At 42.5% G+C, this 16,157-nt stretch overlaps 4 protein-coding genes across 4 annotated transcripts; all 4 read right to left on the bottom strand.

Annotated features, from left to right (window-relative positions):
- Positions 1-996: 996 nt before the first annotated feature.
- LOC26531835 (uncharacterized) lies at positions 997-4,521 on the bottom strand. The gene is made up of 3 exons (XM_015172464.3): positions 3,961-4,521; positions 3,641-3,893; positions 997-3,565 (listed from the first exon to the last, which is right to left on the bottom strand). Exons 1-3 carry the CDS (start codon positions 4,395-4,397, stop codon positions 1,388-1,390), a joined length of 2,868 nt encoding a protein of 955 aa, XP_015027950.1. The 5' UTR covers positions 4,398-4,521; the 3' UTR covers positions 997-1,387.
- A 658-nt stretch (positions 4,522-5,179) lies between these two features.
- Positions 5,180-8,479, bottom strand: LOC6630012 (uncharacterized). The gene is made up of 3 exons (XM_002054738.4): positions 7,849-8,479; positions 7,526-7,778; positions 5,180-7,467 (listed from the first exon to the last, which is right to left on the bottom strand). Exons 1-3 carry the CDS (start codon positions 8,268-8,270, stop codon positions 5,314-5,316), a joined length of 2,829 nt encoding a protein of 942 aa, XP_002054774.2. The 5' UTR covers positions 8,271-8,479; the 3' UTR covers positions 5,180-5,313.
- A 148-nt stretch (positions 8,480-8,627) lies between these two features.
- Positions 8,628-12,092, bottom strand: LOC6630155 (uncharacterized). Its single transcript, XM_002054739.4, has 3 exons — positions 11,490-12,092; positions 11,169-11,421; positions 8,628-11,109 (listed from the first exon to the last, which is right to left on the bottom strand). The coding sequence occupies exons 1-3, from the start codon at positions 11,906-11,908 to the stop codon at positions 8,977-8,979; spliced, it is 2,805 nt and encodes a 934-aa protein (XP_002054775.1). The 5' UTR covers positions 11,909-12,092; the 3' UTR covers positions 8,628-8,976.
- A 527-nt stretch (positions 12,093-12,619) lies between these two features.
- Positions 12,620-15,754, bottom strand: LOC116651869 (uncharacterized). The gene is made up of 2 exons (XM_032439113.2): positions 15,205-15,754; positions 12,620-15,149 (listed from the first exon to the last, which is right to left on the bottom strand). The coding sequence occupies exons 1-2, from the start codon at positions 15,654-15,656 to the stop codon at positions 12,824-12,826; spliced, it is 2,778 nt and encodes a 925-aa protein (XP_032295004.1). The 5' UTR covers positions 15,657-15,754; the 3' UTR covers positions 12,620-12,823.
- Positions 15,755-16,157: the final 403 nt, after the last annotated feature.

Below are 16,157 nucleotides of genomic sequence, written 5' to 3'. Positions count from 1 at the left end.
GCAACAACAGTTTGATATTGATTATTATGCGACTTTTCCCGACCAACATTTGTATATGTATGTAGTATACTTTTCGCCAGTCATCGATCAGGAATATCCGTTTTATGTAAATAGATCCCGATCTCCGCGGTCCATGTTTTTTGTTTTAATTTTTGTAGGTTTCTAACAAGGGTTGCAATTTGGCTAAATGGTTTTCAGCTAGGCACCTCAAAAAGCAATTCCGTATAACCGATCGCTATTAATAATTATTATATATGTACATATAAAAAACAGAACTTTATATGATAGACACAATCAAAATGAAGGGCGTAATACCCACAGTGCCCCTATTTCTTGAGCCGTTAAGAAATGCAGTTTTTTATAAGCAAGTGTCTTGTCTAGAGTTAGTCTCAGGCATTTCCTCTGTTCTACTTTCGCAACTCCGGTCAGTTCCTTACAGAACTTTGGCATTGATGAATCTGACGTTGATGAAGGCACAACAACTTTGGAAGTTCTGTCAATCAGCTAAAATTTAAATGGCTTAATTATTGTAGATAAGCCGCTCATGGCAAACATGTTTTCTGTTAAAGAAAACCGCTAAGCAATATTTGTTGTGTACATGGTACAAGGTCGACTAACCCTCTGTAATTTTCTTCGAGTTTCGCGAGCGAAATCCCAATTTTAACAAACGACGGAAGCAGACTGAAAGGGCGATGGCTTTCCACCGTGTCCAGATGATTGTTACCTTTCGGAATCATGGAGACGAACACTTTCTTCACAAAAGATTTGATGCTGATCGGTAACCCATAAAATGTTTTGCTCCATTTAGCATACATGAGAAGTAGGTTTTTCGAAACTTCACAGCTCCAAAAAACCATCCACTTTATGGAAATGGCGTTCTTCAAAATAGGGGCAGAAAACACCTTTTAATTTTTACCCAAGATATATGAAAACGAGGGAGAAACGGAATTAATTCATAGCACCCAGATAAGAAAAAACATTTAAATATTTTGACTCTCGTTTAAATTTTAAAGTCAATCTGTAAATATCCGACTCGGGCAACATTAATAAAGTAATTTGTCCACTTATTTATTGAATTACAAATAACTCTATAGCGCACCATGGCGTATAACATAAATATTATTAATTAAGAGAATCGTTCTGAGCAGCGCACAGGCATCTTACATTTAAATTTTTTAAAAACTCTGGAATCATATCTAGTAATATACTTCGTACTGGCTCATAAAATTGTTCAGAGCTTACTTTAGCACACGCATCAGGTGTGCTTCAGTGAATCGATTAATGCACAACCCCAATGATGGTTCAAGAATTAATGTACGTAAAAGACATCTGAAGATTTTGTTCCATGTATGCAATTAGCATATGCTCGAAAGAACGCGATCTGCTCTTAGCAGTAGTAGGCACATGAGTCGTAGCACTGTGCCCCACATGGGTTATAGCATCGGGCCGCATGAGAATAACAGCAGTCAGCATCATAACCCTTACCAAGCCGGGTAATGGTGTCGATTGGGGGCATGGGCACTTGAAGGAGAGCGATACGCTTGCGTTGTGCGCTTGTGAGGCCATCTGCGCCTATCATGGCGCTAGGCTTAGTCTTAGGACCTTTGCTCGCTTCGGGATTGTTAGGATTCCATGGTTTAGCAATTTCGCCGTGATCCATCATATATTTCATCATGTCGGGACCTTTCTTTTTCATTTCTGCTTTAAGCCTCTCGGCATTTTTCTCCGCTTCAGCAGCCTCTAAGGCAGGTTTTAATAAACGCTTGGGCATCCTCACCGGAATGGGTTTATTACCGTTTCCAGACTTATCTTTACTATGCCCAAATGGCATCTTCGCTAGATGTCCTTGTTGTCGAATAGGTCCGCGCATAGGTCCACCGGGCTTCTCACCCCAAATGGCTGCATGTTTTGGCCTACCTCCTGGACAAGCAGACACACCGTGTGGCCCGCCACCTTTAGTATTAAAGGCGCCATCCTCGAAAACAACTTCACCAGGAGCTCCGAATGCCGTGCTCGTATAGCGATCTCCTGCAGCACAGTTATAGGCTCGCCAATAGAAGCTTTGCGGCTTTGGATACTTTGGTTGCACTTTTAAGTCGGGCTTGGCCGTCTGTGTGCTACGCGCGACGGAGCTGGGCTTTGGTAATGGAGGCTTCGCCACGCCCGCCGGTGGTGTCACATTGAAGTCAAAGTCCACGTCGCTCTCGCTCGTGTCTGTGAGCACCAGATCATTTACGCAAGCTTCTATGCCACGGCTGTGGCATTCCTCTTCCAATGCGTTCTTAAGCTTCTCCCTTTCCATGAAGGTTCGACAGGTACACAACAATAAGGTCCTGTGGCAGGTGCACTTGCGAAATCCCTTGTCCTTGAGGTTCTTTTTTATCTCGCTAAGAATCTTTGCAAGTTCGCTTTTGACCACTTTAAACATAATGGGTTCCATCCTAGCGTTATTATTATTGATCGCTCTCAGGGTTATGAAGATTTCACCATTCTTTTTGCACATGTTCAGCATGGGAAGGTCTCTTTCCTTCTTGATATCTTTTTCTTCTACTTCCTTGCATACATTATGCTCTTCCGAGTTATGTAAGAAAAATTTCATAAGCCTTTTAATAGGCCTTGATACCGTCCCGGGACGCCAGCCAAACTTTCGCGCCTCCTGGCTGCTGGCCCAATTCCAGCCGTGACGACGCGAAACTAGGCCCGGCCCAGCAGTGCAGGCCTTGTGGCCTGTATTTGGGAGCTTTCTTTTGGGCTTCTTTGACTTCTGGATATTAATGCAACGTCTTGTCAATTCTCTACGCTCTGCAATTGGTGCTCTTTTTTTCTGATTTTTACGGGACAGGCTAAGTATATGTCGGGATTTCTTGCGTGACGACTGTTCATTACATTCCCTTTCAAGCTCCGATGCCCGCTTGGTGTTATCAATGCTGTGCAAATCGCGTAACTCAGAGAATACACGGGCCAGAAAAGGGCGAGACATTTCTGATTTGACAAGCGATACACAAATATCGCCGGCTGGATCTACCTCACTGGCCTCAGTCTCGGGCACGGATTCCACATTATTTTCAGATTTAAAGAAATTCGCGCACATTTCGCGTACTCGGCAGTGGGCACAGAGTTTTCCGAACTTACAGGTGCATCGGCACACTTTACTAAAATTTTCCTCAGCGGGCTTTGTAGAGAAACTCTTACAGTAATCTTCAATAGTCTGCGGGGGCTTGCCCATATATTCAATTAGTACTTCTTCCGCTGTTGGCGTCTGCTCCTTCTGAATATTTATGGCCGGCATAGGTTTGACGTTGCAATTTGGACATGCAGCGAATTTCGGCATCCATGACATGTTGTTCAGGCAGACAGGGCAGAAACGTATCGGATTGGTTTGGGTCACCGTCTCAAAATTGAATTCCTCGGTTGTCACCTTTGGGTTCTCTTGACAGTGCGAGACGCTTGACGGACTGGGACTTCCCAGCTCTTTGGCCATCTGATCAGGCCCTATAAAAGGCTGCGATTGACCAGTGCACTTTAGAACCGAGTCAATAATTTCTCCATACTCTAGGGACATTTTCTGTTAATAAGACAGAGAGATAGAGAAAGAGAGAGCTTCAGAAAGGTTTGGAAAATACGCCCGTTTGGCACTCACCTTTAGCTCTCTACAAATAGAATGGCCTGTTGGATCATTTGTGAAAGTTTCAATGGGCTTGGGGGAACCAACAGAGACGCTTTCATAGCGTTTTAAATCTAAATTTAGGCGTTCATCGCCTTCTTCTGACTGCAGTGCATCCAGACAAGGATCACAAGGGCTTGGGCATCGCTGGGACTCGCTCAGAAGAAACATTATGTCTTGCAGGTTGATGCATGTGGCCATACTAGGAAGACAGCCATCCTCTCCTGTCCTGAAATAAGATGAGAGTTCAAGCTTGACACACTACTGACGTCAGTCACACAAAAATCTTTACTTACTTTGGCTTATCTTCGCACTTAATAATTAAACGGCAGAGCACCTCAACAGTGCCTACGTCTTCACCTTTTTCGTTAATTTGACATTTGTCCGAGATCATCAGATCAGTCATTTGGTCTACTATGCTATCAGTGATGGTGTTGGGCAAAATGATCTGACCGGTACCCAGAGCGCGACCATTGTATGTGACCGTAATGGGTAAACCACATTTTTCTAGATTCTTGCGCAACTTTGCCGGATCCTCCTCAAATTCAGTGCTAGAACCGACTTTAAATTCGGTAACATTTATCCGGCTTGCTGTTAGGCCTACTGTTTTATTATTAAATGTTAAATTTACTTGCAATTTTTTGGGGTCTTTAATTTGTACGTTTGGTGATTCAAACTTTGTCACAATGGTGTCAAAAACAAAGGTACAATTATTTGCTTGGTTGGATTTCATTGTAATTTAATAATTTCGTTTATGCAATTGTTAATGTTTCAATGTGCAAATGAAAACAATGATAATGGATATTTAATGTTGATGAACACAATTTAATAGCACAATTTTGGGTTGTATATATTTGTAAAGTAAAGTGAATAATATGAAAATATAGTTATTATAATGAACACTAATACACATACTACTGTGATGGACATAATTATAGAAAAGTTCATTTCCTTTCTGCAATTCTATTGTTCATAAGCTTAGGAAAGCTTGAGATCCTGACCATATTTTTTTTTTACATCTGCAATTCAATGTTTTGGCTTGAGCCCTAATCCCTAAAATGTTGATATTTTAATTTATCGAAGATAATTCATATTTATGTAATGGAAGTGCTCGATTAGAAGATATTCTCAACGTCGCGCTGAGCTACCCAGTAGAACTTGGTTAGTAACTAATAGTTACCATTCAGAAGAACTTCTTGCAACATGAATTTGCGAAAAGAAATATTTGCAAAAATATTAAATCAGTAGGAATAATTATCAGTTGGCATGCAACAAGATAAATACCAATTGTATGTCATAAAGAAGTAACTTTTAGACAATTAAATAACTTCCAAGCCCACTTTTCTTGTAGTTTTCTAATAAATATTTTTGATTTGCAATTTAGCAAGCCTATTGTTTGAGAAACCAACTATATATATTTTCTTGCAGTCTTCTGGAATGCTTTTTTAATGTACAATAAATTAATAAATAAATATATAAATTAGACTGATAAACAAATTCTGCTTCTGTAGTTTTCAAGATCGACGCTCAGAGTATTACACTCGAAACTTGCGCTCTCAAAGCAATAATAAAATAACTAGTTATGGGACATAAACATATATTTTAAAAATTTAATAGATCATGACAGCCGTTGACAGCATGGTCCTTAGCTATAAAAGCACAGGACTGAGTTCGTATTGCCCGCATTCATAATTGCATTGGGCAGTACACGGATTAAAGCCCTTCCCCAGGCGCGTCACAAACTCAATGGGTTGCGGGGGAATTTGCAGCAGAGCGCGACGTCTACGTTGCGCATCGGTTAGTCCGTCTGGACCAACATTAGATGCACCTTTTTCCTTATCCTTTCGCCCTAAAAATAGGCCATGTTTTTTTAAATACGTTATCATTTTGTCAGACTTTGGCTTTTCACGACTCTTTTCGAGATGAGATTGATTTGAGATGTTTTTGGCAGCTAATAGAGCTCGCTTAGTCATTTTTACGGGAATTGGCTTACTGACAACTCCTTTGGCAGCACGGCCTCTTTCAGCACCAGGAAATGATTTTTCACCAACTTGACTTATTAAATTACCATCCGGGGCCGAACGTCCGCCAGCACGCATAGGCCCTCCAGAAGTGTTTCCCCAAATAGCCTTATTCTTAGGTCGGCCGCCTACAGTAGCACTTGCACCGTGTGCACCGCCACCCCTATATCCAAAGACACCATCCTCAAACACTTCCTCTGCTGGAGCGCCGAAGGCTGTGCCCGTGTAACGATCACCGGCAGCACAATCATAGGCGCGCCAGTAGAGGCCGTGTTTGAATGGATTACTTGGGACCACGATTCGATTTTTTTTTGTGCACTGGGTGGCATTGTTAACGGTAAGTGGCTTTGGTATCGTACGATGTTTCGCCAAGCACGCCGGCGGTGTCACACCAAAATCATAGTCCATTTCGCTATCACTGGTGTCTGTCAGGACCAGATGATCTACGCAATTTTCTATGCCGCGACGTTTGCACTCCTTTTGCAGTGCACCCTCAAGATATTTCTTTTCAATGTTGTTCCGACAGACACACATCATAACCGTCTTGTGGCAGAGGCATTTGGGGAAACCTTTTTCTTTCAACTTTTTCTTGATCTCGCTTAAAGCGACAGCGAAGTTGCTTTTCACTATCTTAAATACAATTGGTTTCACATTAACATGCTTGTTGTTGACCGCTCGCAGGGTAATAAAGATTTCACCTTGCTTTTTGCACACGTGAAGAATGGGCAACTCACTTGCGATTTCTTTTTCGACTTCCAGTTGTTCGTTGCACGCATCGTATGCATTTTGGGGTGGCGAGTAATACAAAAAGAAATTCATAAGCTTCTTAATGGGCTTGAGAACTGCGCCAGGTTTCCAGCCATAGTTGCGTGCCTCTTGGCTTGAGGACCACGCCCAGCCGTGGCGTCGTGGGACTCGGCGTTGTTTATTCGCACAGGTCTTGTGTCCTGCTAACCGATTTCGGTTGTGGGAGTGATAATTTACCTCTTTGTGGGCACCGCTTTGATTGGTTTTTTTAGCTTTCCATTTTTGATTGAGGGATATTCCTAACTTTTGCATATTTACTTGGTTCATTTTGCCTTCACATTTATCATCGAACAACGAGTCTCGTTTCATATCTTTGGTATAGTAGAGATCGCGTAGATCGGAGAACACTTTAGCGAGATGTGGGCGAGAGTCATCTGATTTCACACAATAATCGTTTTGTCCCCCATCGGTCAACTTGGAGGTTTGCCTCTCATCTGGCTTAAAGATATCGGCGCACAGTTTACGTATTCGGCAATGAGCACATAGTTTTTTCTCGCACGAGCAGCGACATCTGGTCTGTACCTCCTGAGGTGTCTTTTCTTTGCATTTTTGGGCATGGGAATCCGCATATAGATCTTCACTGTTAACTGGGGGCTTACCCAAAAAGTCCATCAGTATTTGTTCGGCAGTCAGCTCCTTCTCATTGGGTGGGTCATCAAAGACCGGTAGGGGCTTCACTCCGCACTTTGGACAGGAGGCAAATGTTGGTAGCCATGACATATTGTTGAGGCAAACGGGACAGAAGCGTATGGGCATGATATGTGAGTTCTTTCCATCATTGATGCGCTGGCCTAGAAACCTTGGACTACAGATATTATCATGTTGGTCTGTTGGCATGTACGAAAAGCATGGTGGATTTTTCGGCTGTGGAGAATAGCAGACTTCACTCGAGGAACTTCGCAGCTTTTCGGCTTTACGGCATGACGGTACCGGAATAATAGAGTCAATAATCTCCTTACAGTCATGCACCAATTTCTGTGAACAGAAATAGGGTATATAGTCTGTGCAAAAGGCGATCCAAATCGACGCGAACCTTAAGTGGTGTAAGAACGGCGTTGCCAGTGTTATTATATGTGAGAGATTTTGAGTCCCGAACGCCGCCAGCATTCGAGCTGCGATATCGTTGCAAATCCAATTTCAGGAGCTCATCACCTTCATCGTCTGCCAATGTTTCTTGGCAGGGTTCAAAAGGGATGGGGTATGGCTGGGACTCACTTAAAAGAAACATTATATCCTGCTCGTTGATATTTTTGTCTACATTATATTGCGCATTGTTTCCCAACGGCCTGCAAAAAATTAACGATTTCTTAAGCTTGCAATTTGCGCTTAGTCAGATATACGAGAATCTGTACTTACATCTGCTCATCATCGCATTTAATTATAAGACGGCAGAGCAACTCAACTGTGCCTATAACTTCACCACTCCGTTCGATTTTGCAGTTGTCTGAATGTATCAAATCAGTCATACCTACTGCAATCCTTTCAGTGATGCTGTTGGGAAAACGTATCTGACCTGTGCCGACAACGAATCCGTCATATTTAACTGCGATGGACATCCCCACTTTCTCAACATTTTGGCGCAGGTCTTCTGGTGTTATCTCAAAATTAGTGCCAGAGCCAGGTTTGAAATCGGTTACATTGATCCTGCTTGCTGATAAACATATTGTGTTCTTGTTAAATTTAACCTGCACTTGAAGTTTTTTTGGATCTTTGACATGCTGGTGTGATAACTTTAATTTTGTCACAATAACATCAAGGACAAAGTTACACAAACTCATTTTATTGATATACAATTTTATTCTTGCTTATGTTAGGTTTTGCTAAATTGGTACTTTATATAAAATGTGCGAATAAAACCCAGAACTGGGAAATTTCAAAATTATGAATACAATTTTTTAAAACAAAACTAGGCTTGCGTGTGACAAGACTAAAAAAAATAAATGTACAGCTTTGTGTTGAAAAAGAAGGCATGGGGTATTACAAAAATGATGTTTTTTTCATTCCATGACACAAATGTTTTAATATATCATTTATTTTAAATTGCTTGTGTGAGTAGAATACATCTCAGATTCCAACCTTCCAGACAACCTTATGTTTAAGTACGAAAATGGATTCCGAAATAATCGAAACAATCGTTAAGCTGATCTAGCTGCGATTTATTCACATAATCTTTTGTTTTTATTCCTGCTATCTATTGAGAACTTACGTGTATGGACATTAAGACTGAATATAATGTATAGCTTAGCTAACATACACGAATGACGTATGACTGACAAAAACGACTTATTAATCACAACCGGAGTCTATACAAAATTATATACAGTGGCATGGCATCGTTTTTAACTAAAATTAACACATTTGCCTACTGTTGGGCAATATTCCATTCAGGCGGAAAACTTTCCTTTTTCGACATATTGTGTACACCGTTGTGTACAGTCGCTTCTAAAATTATAAATCTTCTCTAATGATTGGGACGCACGAGTCTTAACAGTAGCAGCATGGATAGCAGCACTGAGCGACACACGTATTGTAGCATTGGCAGTGGTCATAGCCCTTACCCAGGCGGGGCATACTGTCAAGTGGTGGTACGCACGTCTGCTGAAGAAGGCGTCGCTTGCGTTGCGCGTCGGTAAGTCCATCAGGACCCAGAACTGGGCCAGTCACAACCGGTTTCTTTGGCTGCGGGTTATTGGGGTCCCAGGGCGTAGGAACGGCTCCATGTGCCTCCAAATACTTTATTAGGTTAATTCCCTTTTTCCTACGTTCAATTTCATTCTGGACTGCATCTTTTTCCGCTTTAGCAGCATTTTTAATGGCTTCAATATGACGTTTGAGCATTTTTACTGGGATGGGTTCGCTTTTGCCCTGTCCTGGCTGTTTCTTATTACCGGGGAATGACTTTCCCCCGAGAACGCCTCCTGGACCACCACCTCGTGCTCCGTGGATCTTGGATGCACCTTGCGGTCCGCCGCCGCCGTAACCAAAGATGCCATCCTCAAATACAGCTTCACCGGGCCCACCGAACGCTTTGCCGGTGTACCGATCACCTGCAGCACAGTCATAGACACGCCAGTAGGGACTCAGTGTAATTGGATACTTTGACGGTACTATTAGATCTTTCTTATTGGTCTGTGTACCGTTGTTGGCGTTCTTGCGTCGACTTGGTGGCTTAGCCGAGGCGGCCGGCGGAGACACATCGAAATCATACTCCATTTCGCTGTCACTGGTGTCTGTGAGCACCAAATGATCCACACAGTTTTCCATGCCTCGCCGTCTGCACTCCTTCTGCAGTGCGTATTCGAGATGCTTCTTTTCTAGGATGTCGCGACAGACACACAGCATCACCGTCTTATGACACGTGCACTTGCGGAAGCCCTTGTCCTTCAGTTTCTTTTTAATCTCCCTGAGGGCTACGGCCAGATCGCTTTTGACCACCCTGAACACAATGGGTTTCATTTCCACATTTTTGTTATTTAGAGCCCGTAAAGTAATGAGGATTTCTCCATTCTTCTTGCACACGTGCAAAGTGGGTGTATCGTGTGCCTTTTCTGCTTCTAGCGCTTCCTGGCACTTATTGAAAGCCTTATTTTCCGGAGAGTACTGTAAAAAGAACTTCATGAGGCGTTTGACAGACTTCCGAACAAACCCTGGTCGCCAGCCGTTGATCTTTGCCTCATCCCTTAATTGCCAGGCCCAGCCGTGACGGCGAGAAACGCTGCCTTTTGTTATTGGGCATTGCTTGTGTCCGATACCAATAACAGGCTGCTTGCTCTTAGTGGGTTTTTGCTTAGGTTTCTGCTCAAGCTTTGGTTTTTTATCTATGGTTGATTGGTTTAGATTGCTGGATTGTTTTTGGTCGCATTCAAGTTTAATTTGTGACGGGTGTCGTGCGCTTTTGACCTCGTACAAATCGCGAAGCTCGGAGAACACGCGAGCTAAATATGGCCGGCACTCATTAGAATCTTTCTTCATCACACAGAAGTCCTCGGAGGATTTTGGCTTAACGCGGGGGCATATGGCCTCATTCTTACTAGCTTCGAAAATTTCCCCGCATAGCTGCCGTATGCGGCAATGTGTACACATTTTACCGCACTTGCACGTGCATTGAACATTATGGCACTCGTCATCATCAACTTGCTTTTTTTTCGACTCGCAGGGATCCACGCAGTAGTCGGACTTAGAATCTTTGTTTTTACCCAAAAACTCTGCTATTATTTGTTCTGGAGTCAGTTTCGTCTCCTTATGGCGTTCCTCAACGACTGGCATGGGCTTGACCCCGCACTTGGGACATGCGGCAAATTTTGGAAGCCATGACATATTGGTCAGGCAGATTGGACAAAATCGTGCTGGTTTTATCGAAGGCTTTGGCAAGTCACTGATTGGTACAGGTATCAGCGCCGGATTGCAGAAATCAGGACCCTCATCCTGTCGTGCTGGCAAGTACGAAAAACAGGGAGCATATGAAGGAAGTGGCTGATTGTCCTGAAAATACTCAAAAGGACCACTGCAGGGACTACCCTGTTCCTCTGGTCTCCGGCAAGGTGACTTTAATGGTTTCGGATGGCCAGATTGCTTGGTAATAGAGTCAACAATCTCTTCACACTCCTGCGCCATTCTCTATAATTAGATATAGTTTCAGAATAGCTTTGAAAAGAAACGGATAAATTTGTAATCACCTTAAGCTGACAACAGGCAGAATTCGCTACCGGATTGTGAATGAGATTTTCTGCGGGTCTATAACCACCAGTATTCGAGCTTCTATAGCGTGCCATATCCAATTTAAGCAGTCCATCGCCATCCTCTGGCTCCAAAGCGTCCAGACAAGGATCGCAAGGGCTAGGGCATCGTTGTGACTCGCTAACAATAAACATGATGTCCTCCTGATTGATGCATTTGTCTATGTTTCGGCGACATTCGGTCTGCTCTTCACTGTAAAACAAATGAAACGTTAAAACGTGACATAAAACTAAAATAAACTATCTCAGAGGTTAACTTACAATGACTGTTCTTCGCATTTAATGATGAGACGGCAGAGCACCTCGAGGTTGCCCATAGATTCACCTTCCTTTTCGAAATCACAGGAGCCTACGTGCATCAAATCGGTCATTCCTGCTTCTATCTTATCTATCATGGTTTGAGGGAACCTTATTTGACCGGCGCCTATGACCTTAGCGTTATATGAGACCGTCATCACCATGCCGCACTCCTGAAGATTCGCGCGCATCTTCTTTGGCGCCGCATTTAGCTCGACACCAGCGCCAGATTTGAACTCGGAAACATTAATGCGGCTTGATGTCAAACGCACATTTATGTTATTAAAATTGGCGACTATACTCAGTTTGTTTGGATCATTAATATTCACAACGGAAGACTCGAAATGAGTCACGATAATATCGAATACAAATTTACATGCCATTTTGTTGGTTGGGTTGGTTGCTTATGTTTTTAAGAGTTTTTATATCTAATCATTGATATCTTATTAATTGGTTTATTACTGATAATTTATGGAGATTTGAAATTTTGGCTGTTTCTTTAAAAAAGTGCTTAGAAAACCTTGCTAACGCGGAATTTAAAATTGCTAATTTAAAATTTTTAATTTTTAAAGCATATTAACAATACTTAAAAAGTTCTTAAACTAAAATTTCTGATATATAAAGTTCTGTAATGTTAAGTCAAATGCTACTATGATTAGCAGTTAAACAAAAACTCCGAATATAGGTATATTTACCAAATAAAAACTAATAAGCAATATTATGCCATAATTACACTCATAAATAATTATATGTGCATCATATTCCTCCAATATTGAAAAAAAGGGTAGAAAGATTTATCAGAATATCGAGTATACAGTCATATTTGCTGGGCAATTTTATGGAAAACCGATTCGATCAAACTAAAGTGAAATTTTAAAAATTAGCCTCCTTTTAAATGTGCCTTTTGCTGAATTAAACGGTATTCTTGTTAATGTAATGCTTCGACTGTTCATTATAATTGAGCTCAGACGATATGTCGTGAAGTAAAATAGCTACATAAATAAAACTAAATTGATATTTGCCCATTTTTGACCTATTGCCAATTTAAGCTGAGAATCGCATTTGGCGGCTAAACATTAAAAACAACTTGACAATATTGATAATAAGTTAAAATTTATTGGCATTATGTGACCTGTGTAAAATGGTCTTTTTTTTATATATTTCTTATCATTCCGAAATGCCTGTCTTAAAAGTTTGTCTTATTTGGCGGTAACCTCGTATTTGATTCTTATAAGCTGCATGTTGTAGCATAATAAACTGCTCATTCTTCAAATTCGCAGTCAAGAACCGGGTGTTTCTTAGCAATAGTAGGCGCAAGGAGGACACCATTGATTACAAGGAGAGTAGCATTGAGCGCACGGATCGTAACCCTTGCCAAGCCGAGCCAAGGTCTCAAATGGTGGAATGCAAATCTGGTTAAGAGCCCGACGCTTGCGCTGTGCATCGGTCAGCCCATCTGGCCCCACGACTGGCCCTGTCTTAGTTTTCACTTTTGGTTTGGGCTCATTGGGGTTCCAGGGCGTGGGTATCGCATTGTGTTTCATCAAATACTGCATTAGGTCAATGCCCCTTTTCCTTTTTGCAATCTCATTCTGCACTGCATCTTTCTCTGCCTGAGCAGCATTCTTCAGAGCTTCAATATAGCGTTTTGGCATTCTTACAGGGATGGGCGCACTAGGACCTGTTGGTTTCTTTTTAGCACCAGGAAAAGACTTTCCGCCTGGACTGCCCCTATTACCATCACCCGCACGTCCACCACCTTGTAAAGGCCCACCTGGACCTGCACCCCATATTCCTTGGGTCTTGGCCCTCCCACCGGGAGTAGCGTATGGTCCATGCGGTCCGCCGCCCCCGTATCCAAAGATGCCATCCTCAAATACAGCTTCACCGGGCCTACCGAACGCTGTGCCCGTGTACCGATCGCCAGCAGCGCAGTCATAGGCGCGCCAGTAGGGACCAACTTCGATGGGATATTTTGGTCGGGCTTTGTCTTTCGGATTTGTCTGTGTACTCAAGGTGACAGTACGAGGCTTTATAGATAGCTGGGGCTTTGCCACGCCTGCTGGCGGGGTCACATCAAAATCAAACTCGATTTCACTGTCACTGGTGTCTGTGAGGATCAGGTGATCCACACAATTTTCCATACCGCGACGTTCACATTCCCTCTGCAGAGCTTCTTCGAGATTTTTCTTTTCAAGCACTTTGCGACACACGCACAACATCACAGTTTTGTGGCAAACGCATTTGCGGTAGCCCTCGTCTTTGAGCTTCTTCTTAATCTCCCTGAGGGCCACGGCAAGATCGCTTTTGACTATCCTGAATACAATAGGTTTCATTTCTATATGTGGATTATTGAGAGCACGCAATGTTATGTATATTGCGCCATTTCTCTTGCACACGTTGAGAATAGGAAGCTGCCTTCTATTTAGTTTTTCAGCTCGCCGACAAATGTTGAATGCATTATTGTCTCGGGAGCATTGTAAAAAGAACCTCATCACGGTTCCAGCATATCGACAAATGGCTCCTGGGCGCCAGCCATATTTGCGCGCTTTTTTTGTCGATGGCCATGCCCAGCCGTGTCGACGGGAGACAAAGGCCCGAGGCCTAAGACAAGTCTTATGGCCAATTCTTGGGCCATTTGATGTCCGCTGTAAATAACTCGGACTACTAGGAGCATTTTGTATGGCGCCCGTTAGTGATTTCTTAGCCAAGTCCACTGTATCTCCAGCTCCCAACGTTTGTTTCAAACGCTTCTGTAATTCAGCAGTTTTATTAGCCTCCCTTTCGCCGTAGAGATCTCGAAGCTCGCCAAAAACACGTTCTAAATATGGACGACATACCTCGGACTCAACTATTACACAAAAGTCCTCATTTTCATTAGGTGTAACGCTGGGGCACTTTTCTTGGTAAACGGGCGGTTTGAACATGTCTGCGCACAAATTGCGAATGCGACAATGAGTACAAAATATATTATTTTTGCAGGTACAGCGCTTGGAGACATCTAGCTCCTGTTCATCATTTTCCACTGATTTTGCAGGTACTCGGAGAAACTCATTCATAATTTGATCGCCCGTGAGCTTTTCGCCGTGTATAGTTTCCATTTCTGGCATGGCTTTAGTACAGCATTTAGGACACGCAGAGTATTTAGGCAGCCACGACATTGGAGTGAGGCAAACAGGACAGAAACGTATGGGCTTTACTCCAATCTCGTCAATGTCCCCAGTAGCAATGGGTATCGAGCGATCAACATACTTTTGTGGGAAGCTTCTTTGTTTGCCGCTCCAGTCCGTGATAACAAGATCCTTATTTAGGTCCGACGTAGTTAAACGATTTGCATTCTTCACAACCGATTCGATTATTTCTCCGTAATGCTTCGTTATGGTTTGCAATTGGCAGCATGCTTCTGTGCCACAAATCTCTCTAGTAGGTGGGTTAGTGACATTCTGGTTTAAGCTGGGATAGCGATTTAGATCCAACTTAAGTTGCTCATCACCTTCCTCTTGCTCCAGCTCATCCGCGCACGGTTCACAAATCTTGGGGCACGGATCGGGGTCGCCCACTACAAACATGATATCAGCCGCATTAATAGCCCTTGCCAGGTTGCCGCAGCTCTTATTACAGGGGCTGTAAAAGCCAAAACAACTTGAGCTATATACAATTATAAGTTGTGCCAACTTACTCTGGCTTTTCGGTTTGCTCCATGCACTTGGCAATTAGTATGCAAAGAATCTCTATAGTTCCCACTTCGACTCCACGGCGTTCAATGCTACATGTGTCTGCATGTAGTTGGTCACTCATCCCATCCTCAATGCTATCGATGAAGTTCTGGGGAAATGTTATACACGCGTTCCCCAAAGAGAGCCCACTGTATCGCACGACGATCGGCAAGCCATCAGCCTCCAGGTTTTGGCGCATTATCTCGGGATCTGTTGAGAATTCAATGCGACGTCCAGATTGGAATTCGCTCACATTTATACGGCTCGCTGTAACATTAACCGACATTTTATTAAATCTAACATTAACTGTTAGGCCCTGCGGATTGTCGATTTTGTCTTTGTACAGTCGCAAGCGAGTTACAATAATGTCAAAAAGGAAGCAGACTTTAGTTTCTTTGGGTTGATCTTCCTGCATTATGCTTGCACCTCAACAATTTTTTTCCGCCAAATTTATTAGTAAAATAAAAATAATAATAAAATAAAAAAACAGAAATTAGTGAAAGTAGACTTCACGCACGAAGCCAAGATTGAAATATAAAATATATATGTAGTACATGTATATATCATGACTTAAAATGCTGATCGAGTTGTCTGGTATAAGTTTGAAAAGATTATAACTTTTTTCTAAACAATCTAAAAAGGGAGAGTGACAATCTTCGACACGGCTCGACATGGCTCGACACGGTTGACTTCGATATATGCTTCGCAGACAGAAATAAGAATGACCAACTGGCAAGATGTACAAATTAATATTCCGTAATTCTTGAATACTCATATACTCTCCTTCACAAAGAGAAGTCTACACATATTAAAGATGTATTTGTAAGTTATGCGTCTTGCTATCCGCCCGTCCCTCCCTCTGTTCGCTATTAACCTAAGCGACTTAAGTCTTATATCATATTATTGTAAATACCCA

Source organism: Drosophila virilis, chromosome 2, assembly GCF_030788295.1.
Source record: "Drosophila virilis strain 15010-1051.87 chromosome 2, Dvir_AGI_RSII-ME, whole genome shotgun sequence".
In the NCBI taxonomy this organism is placed as follows: domain Eukaryota; kingdom Metazoa; phylum Arthropoda; class Insecta; order Diptera; family Drosophilidae; genus Drosophila; species Drosophila virilis.
Note: the sequence above shows the minus strand (reverse complement) of the source record. Positions and strands in the feature narration are given on the sequence as shown.

Excerpts from the sequence above, each read along its gene's own strand:
- LOC26531835 (XM_015172464.3), bottom strand. The coding sequence starts at position 4,397 with ATGAAATCCAACCAAGCAAATAATTGTACCTTTGTTTTTGACACCATT. Across the intron at positions 3,894-3,960 it reads AAGTGCGAAGATAAGCCAAA|GACAGGAGAGGATGGCTGTC; the intron begins GTAAGTAAAGAT and ends ATCTTATTTCAG. Across the intron at positions 3,566-3,640 it reads CTATTTGTAGAGAGCTAAAG|AAAATGTCCCTAGAGTATGG; the intron begins GTGAGTGCCAAA and ends TCTTATTAACAG.
- LOC6630012 (XM_002054738.4), bottom strand. The coding sequence starts at position 8,270 with ATGAGTTTGTGTAACTTTGTCCTTGATGTTATTGTGACAAAATTAAAG. Across the intron at positions 7,779-7,848 it reads AAATGCGATGATGAGCAGAT|GCCGTTGGGAAACAATGCGC; the intron begins GTAAGTACAGAT and ends AATTTTTTGCAG. Across the intron at positions 7,468-7,525 it reads CCGTTCTTACACCACTTAAG|AAATTGGTGCATGACTGTAA; the intron begins GTTCGCGTCGAT and ends TTCTGTTCACAG.
- LOC6630155 (XM_002054739.4), bottom strand. The coding sequence starts at position 11,908 with ATGGCATGTAAATTTGTATTCGATATTATCGTGACTCATTTCGAGTCT. Across the intron at positions 11,422-11,489 it reads AAATGCGAAGAACAGTCATT|TGAAGAGCAGACCGAATGTC; the intron begins GTAAGTTAACCT and ends TTTGTTTTACAG. Across the intron at positions 11,110-11,168 it reads CTGCCTGTTGTCAGCTTAAG|AGAATGGCGCAGGAGTGTGA; the intron begins GTGATTACAAAT and ends ATCTAATTATAG.
- LOC116651869 (XM_032439113.2), bottom strand. The coding sequence starts at position 15,656 with ATGCAGGAAGATCAACCCAAAGAAACTAAAGTCTGCTTCCTTTTTGAC. Across the intron at positions 15,150-15,204 it reads GAGCAAACCGAAAAGCCAGA|CCCCTGTAATAAGAGCTGCG; the intron begins GTAAGTTGGCAC and ends TGGCTTTTACAG.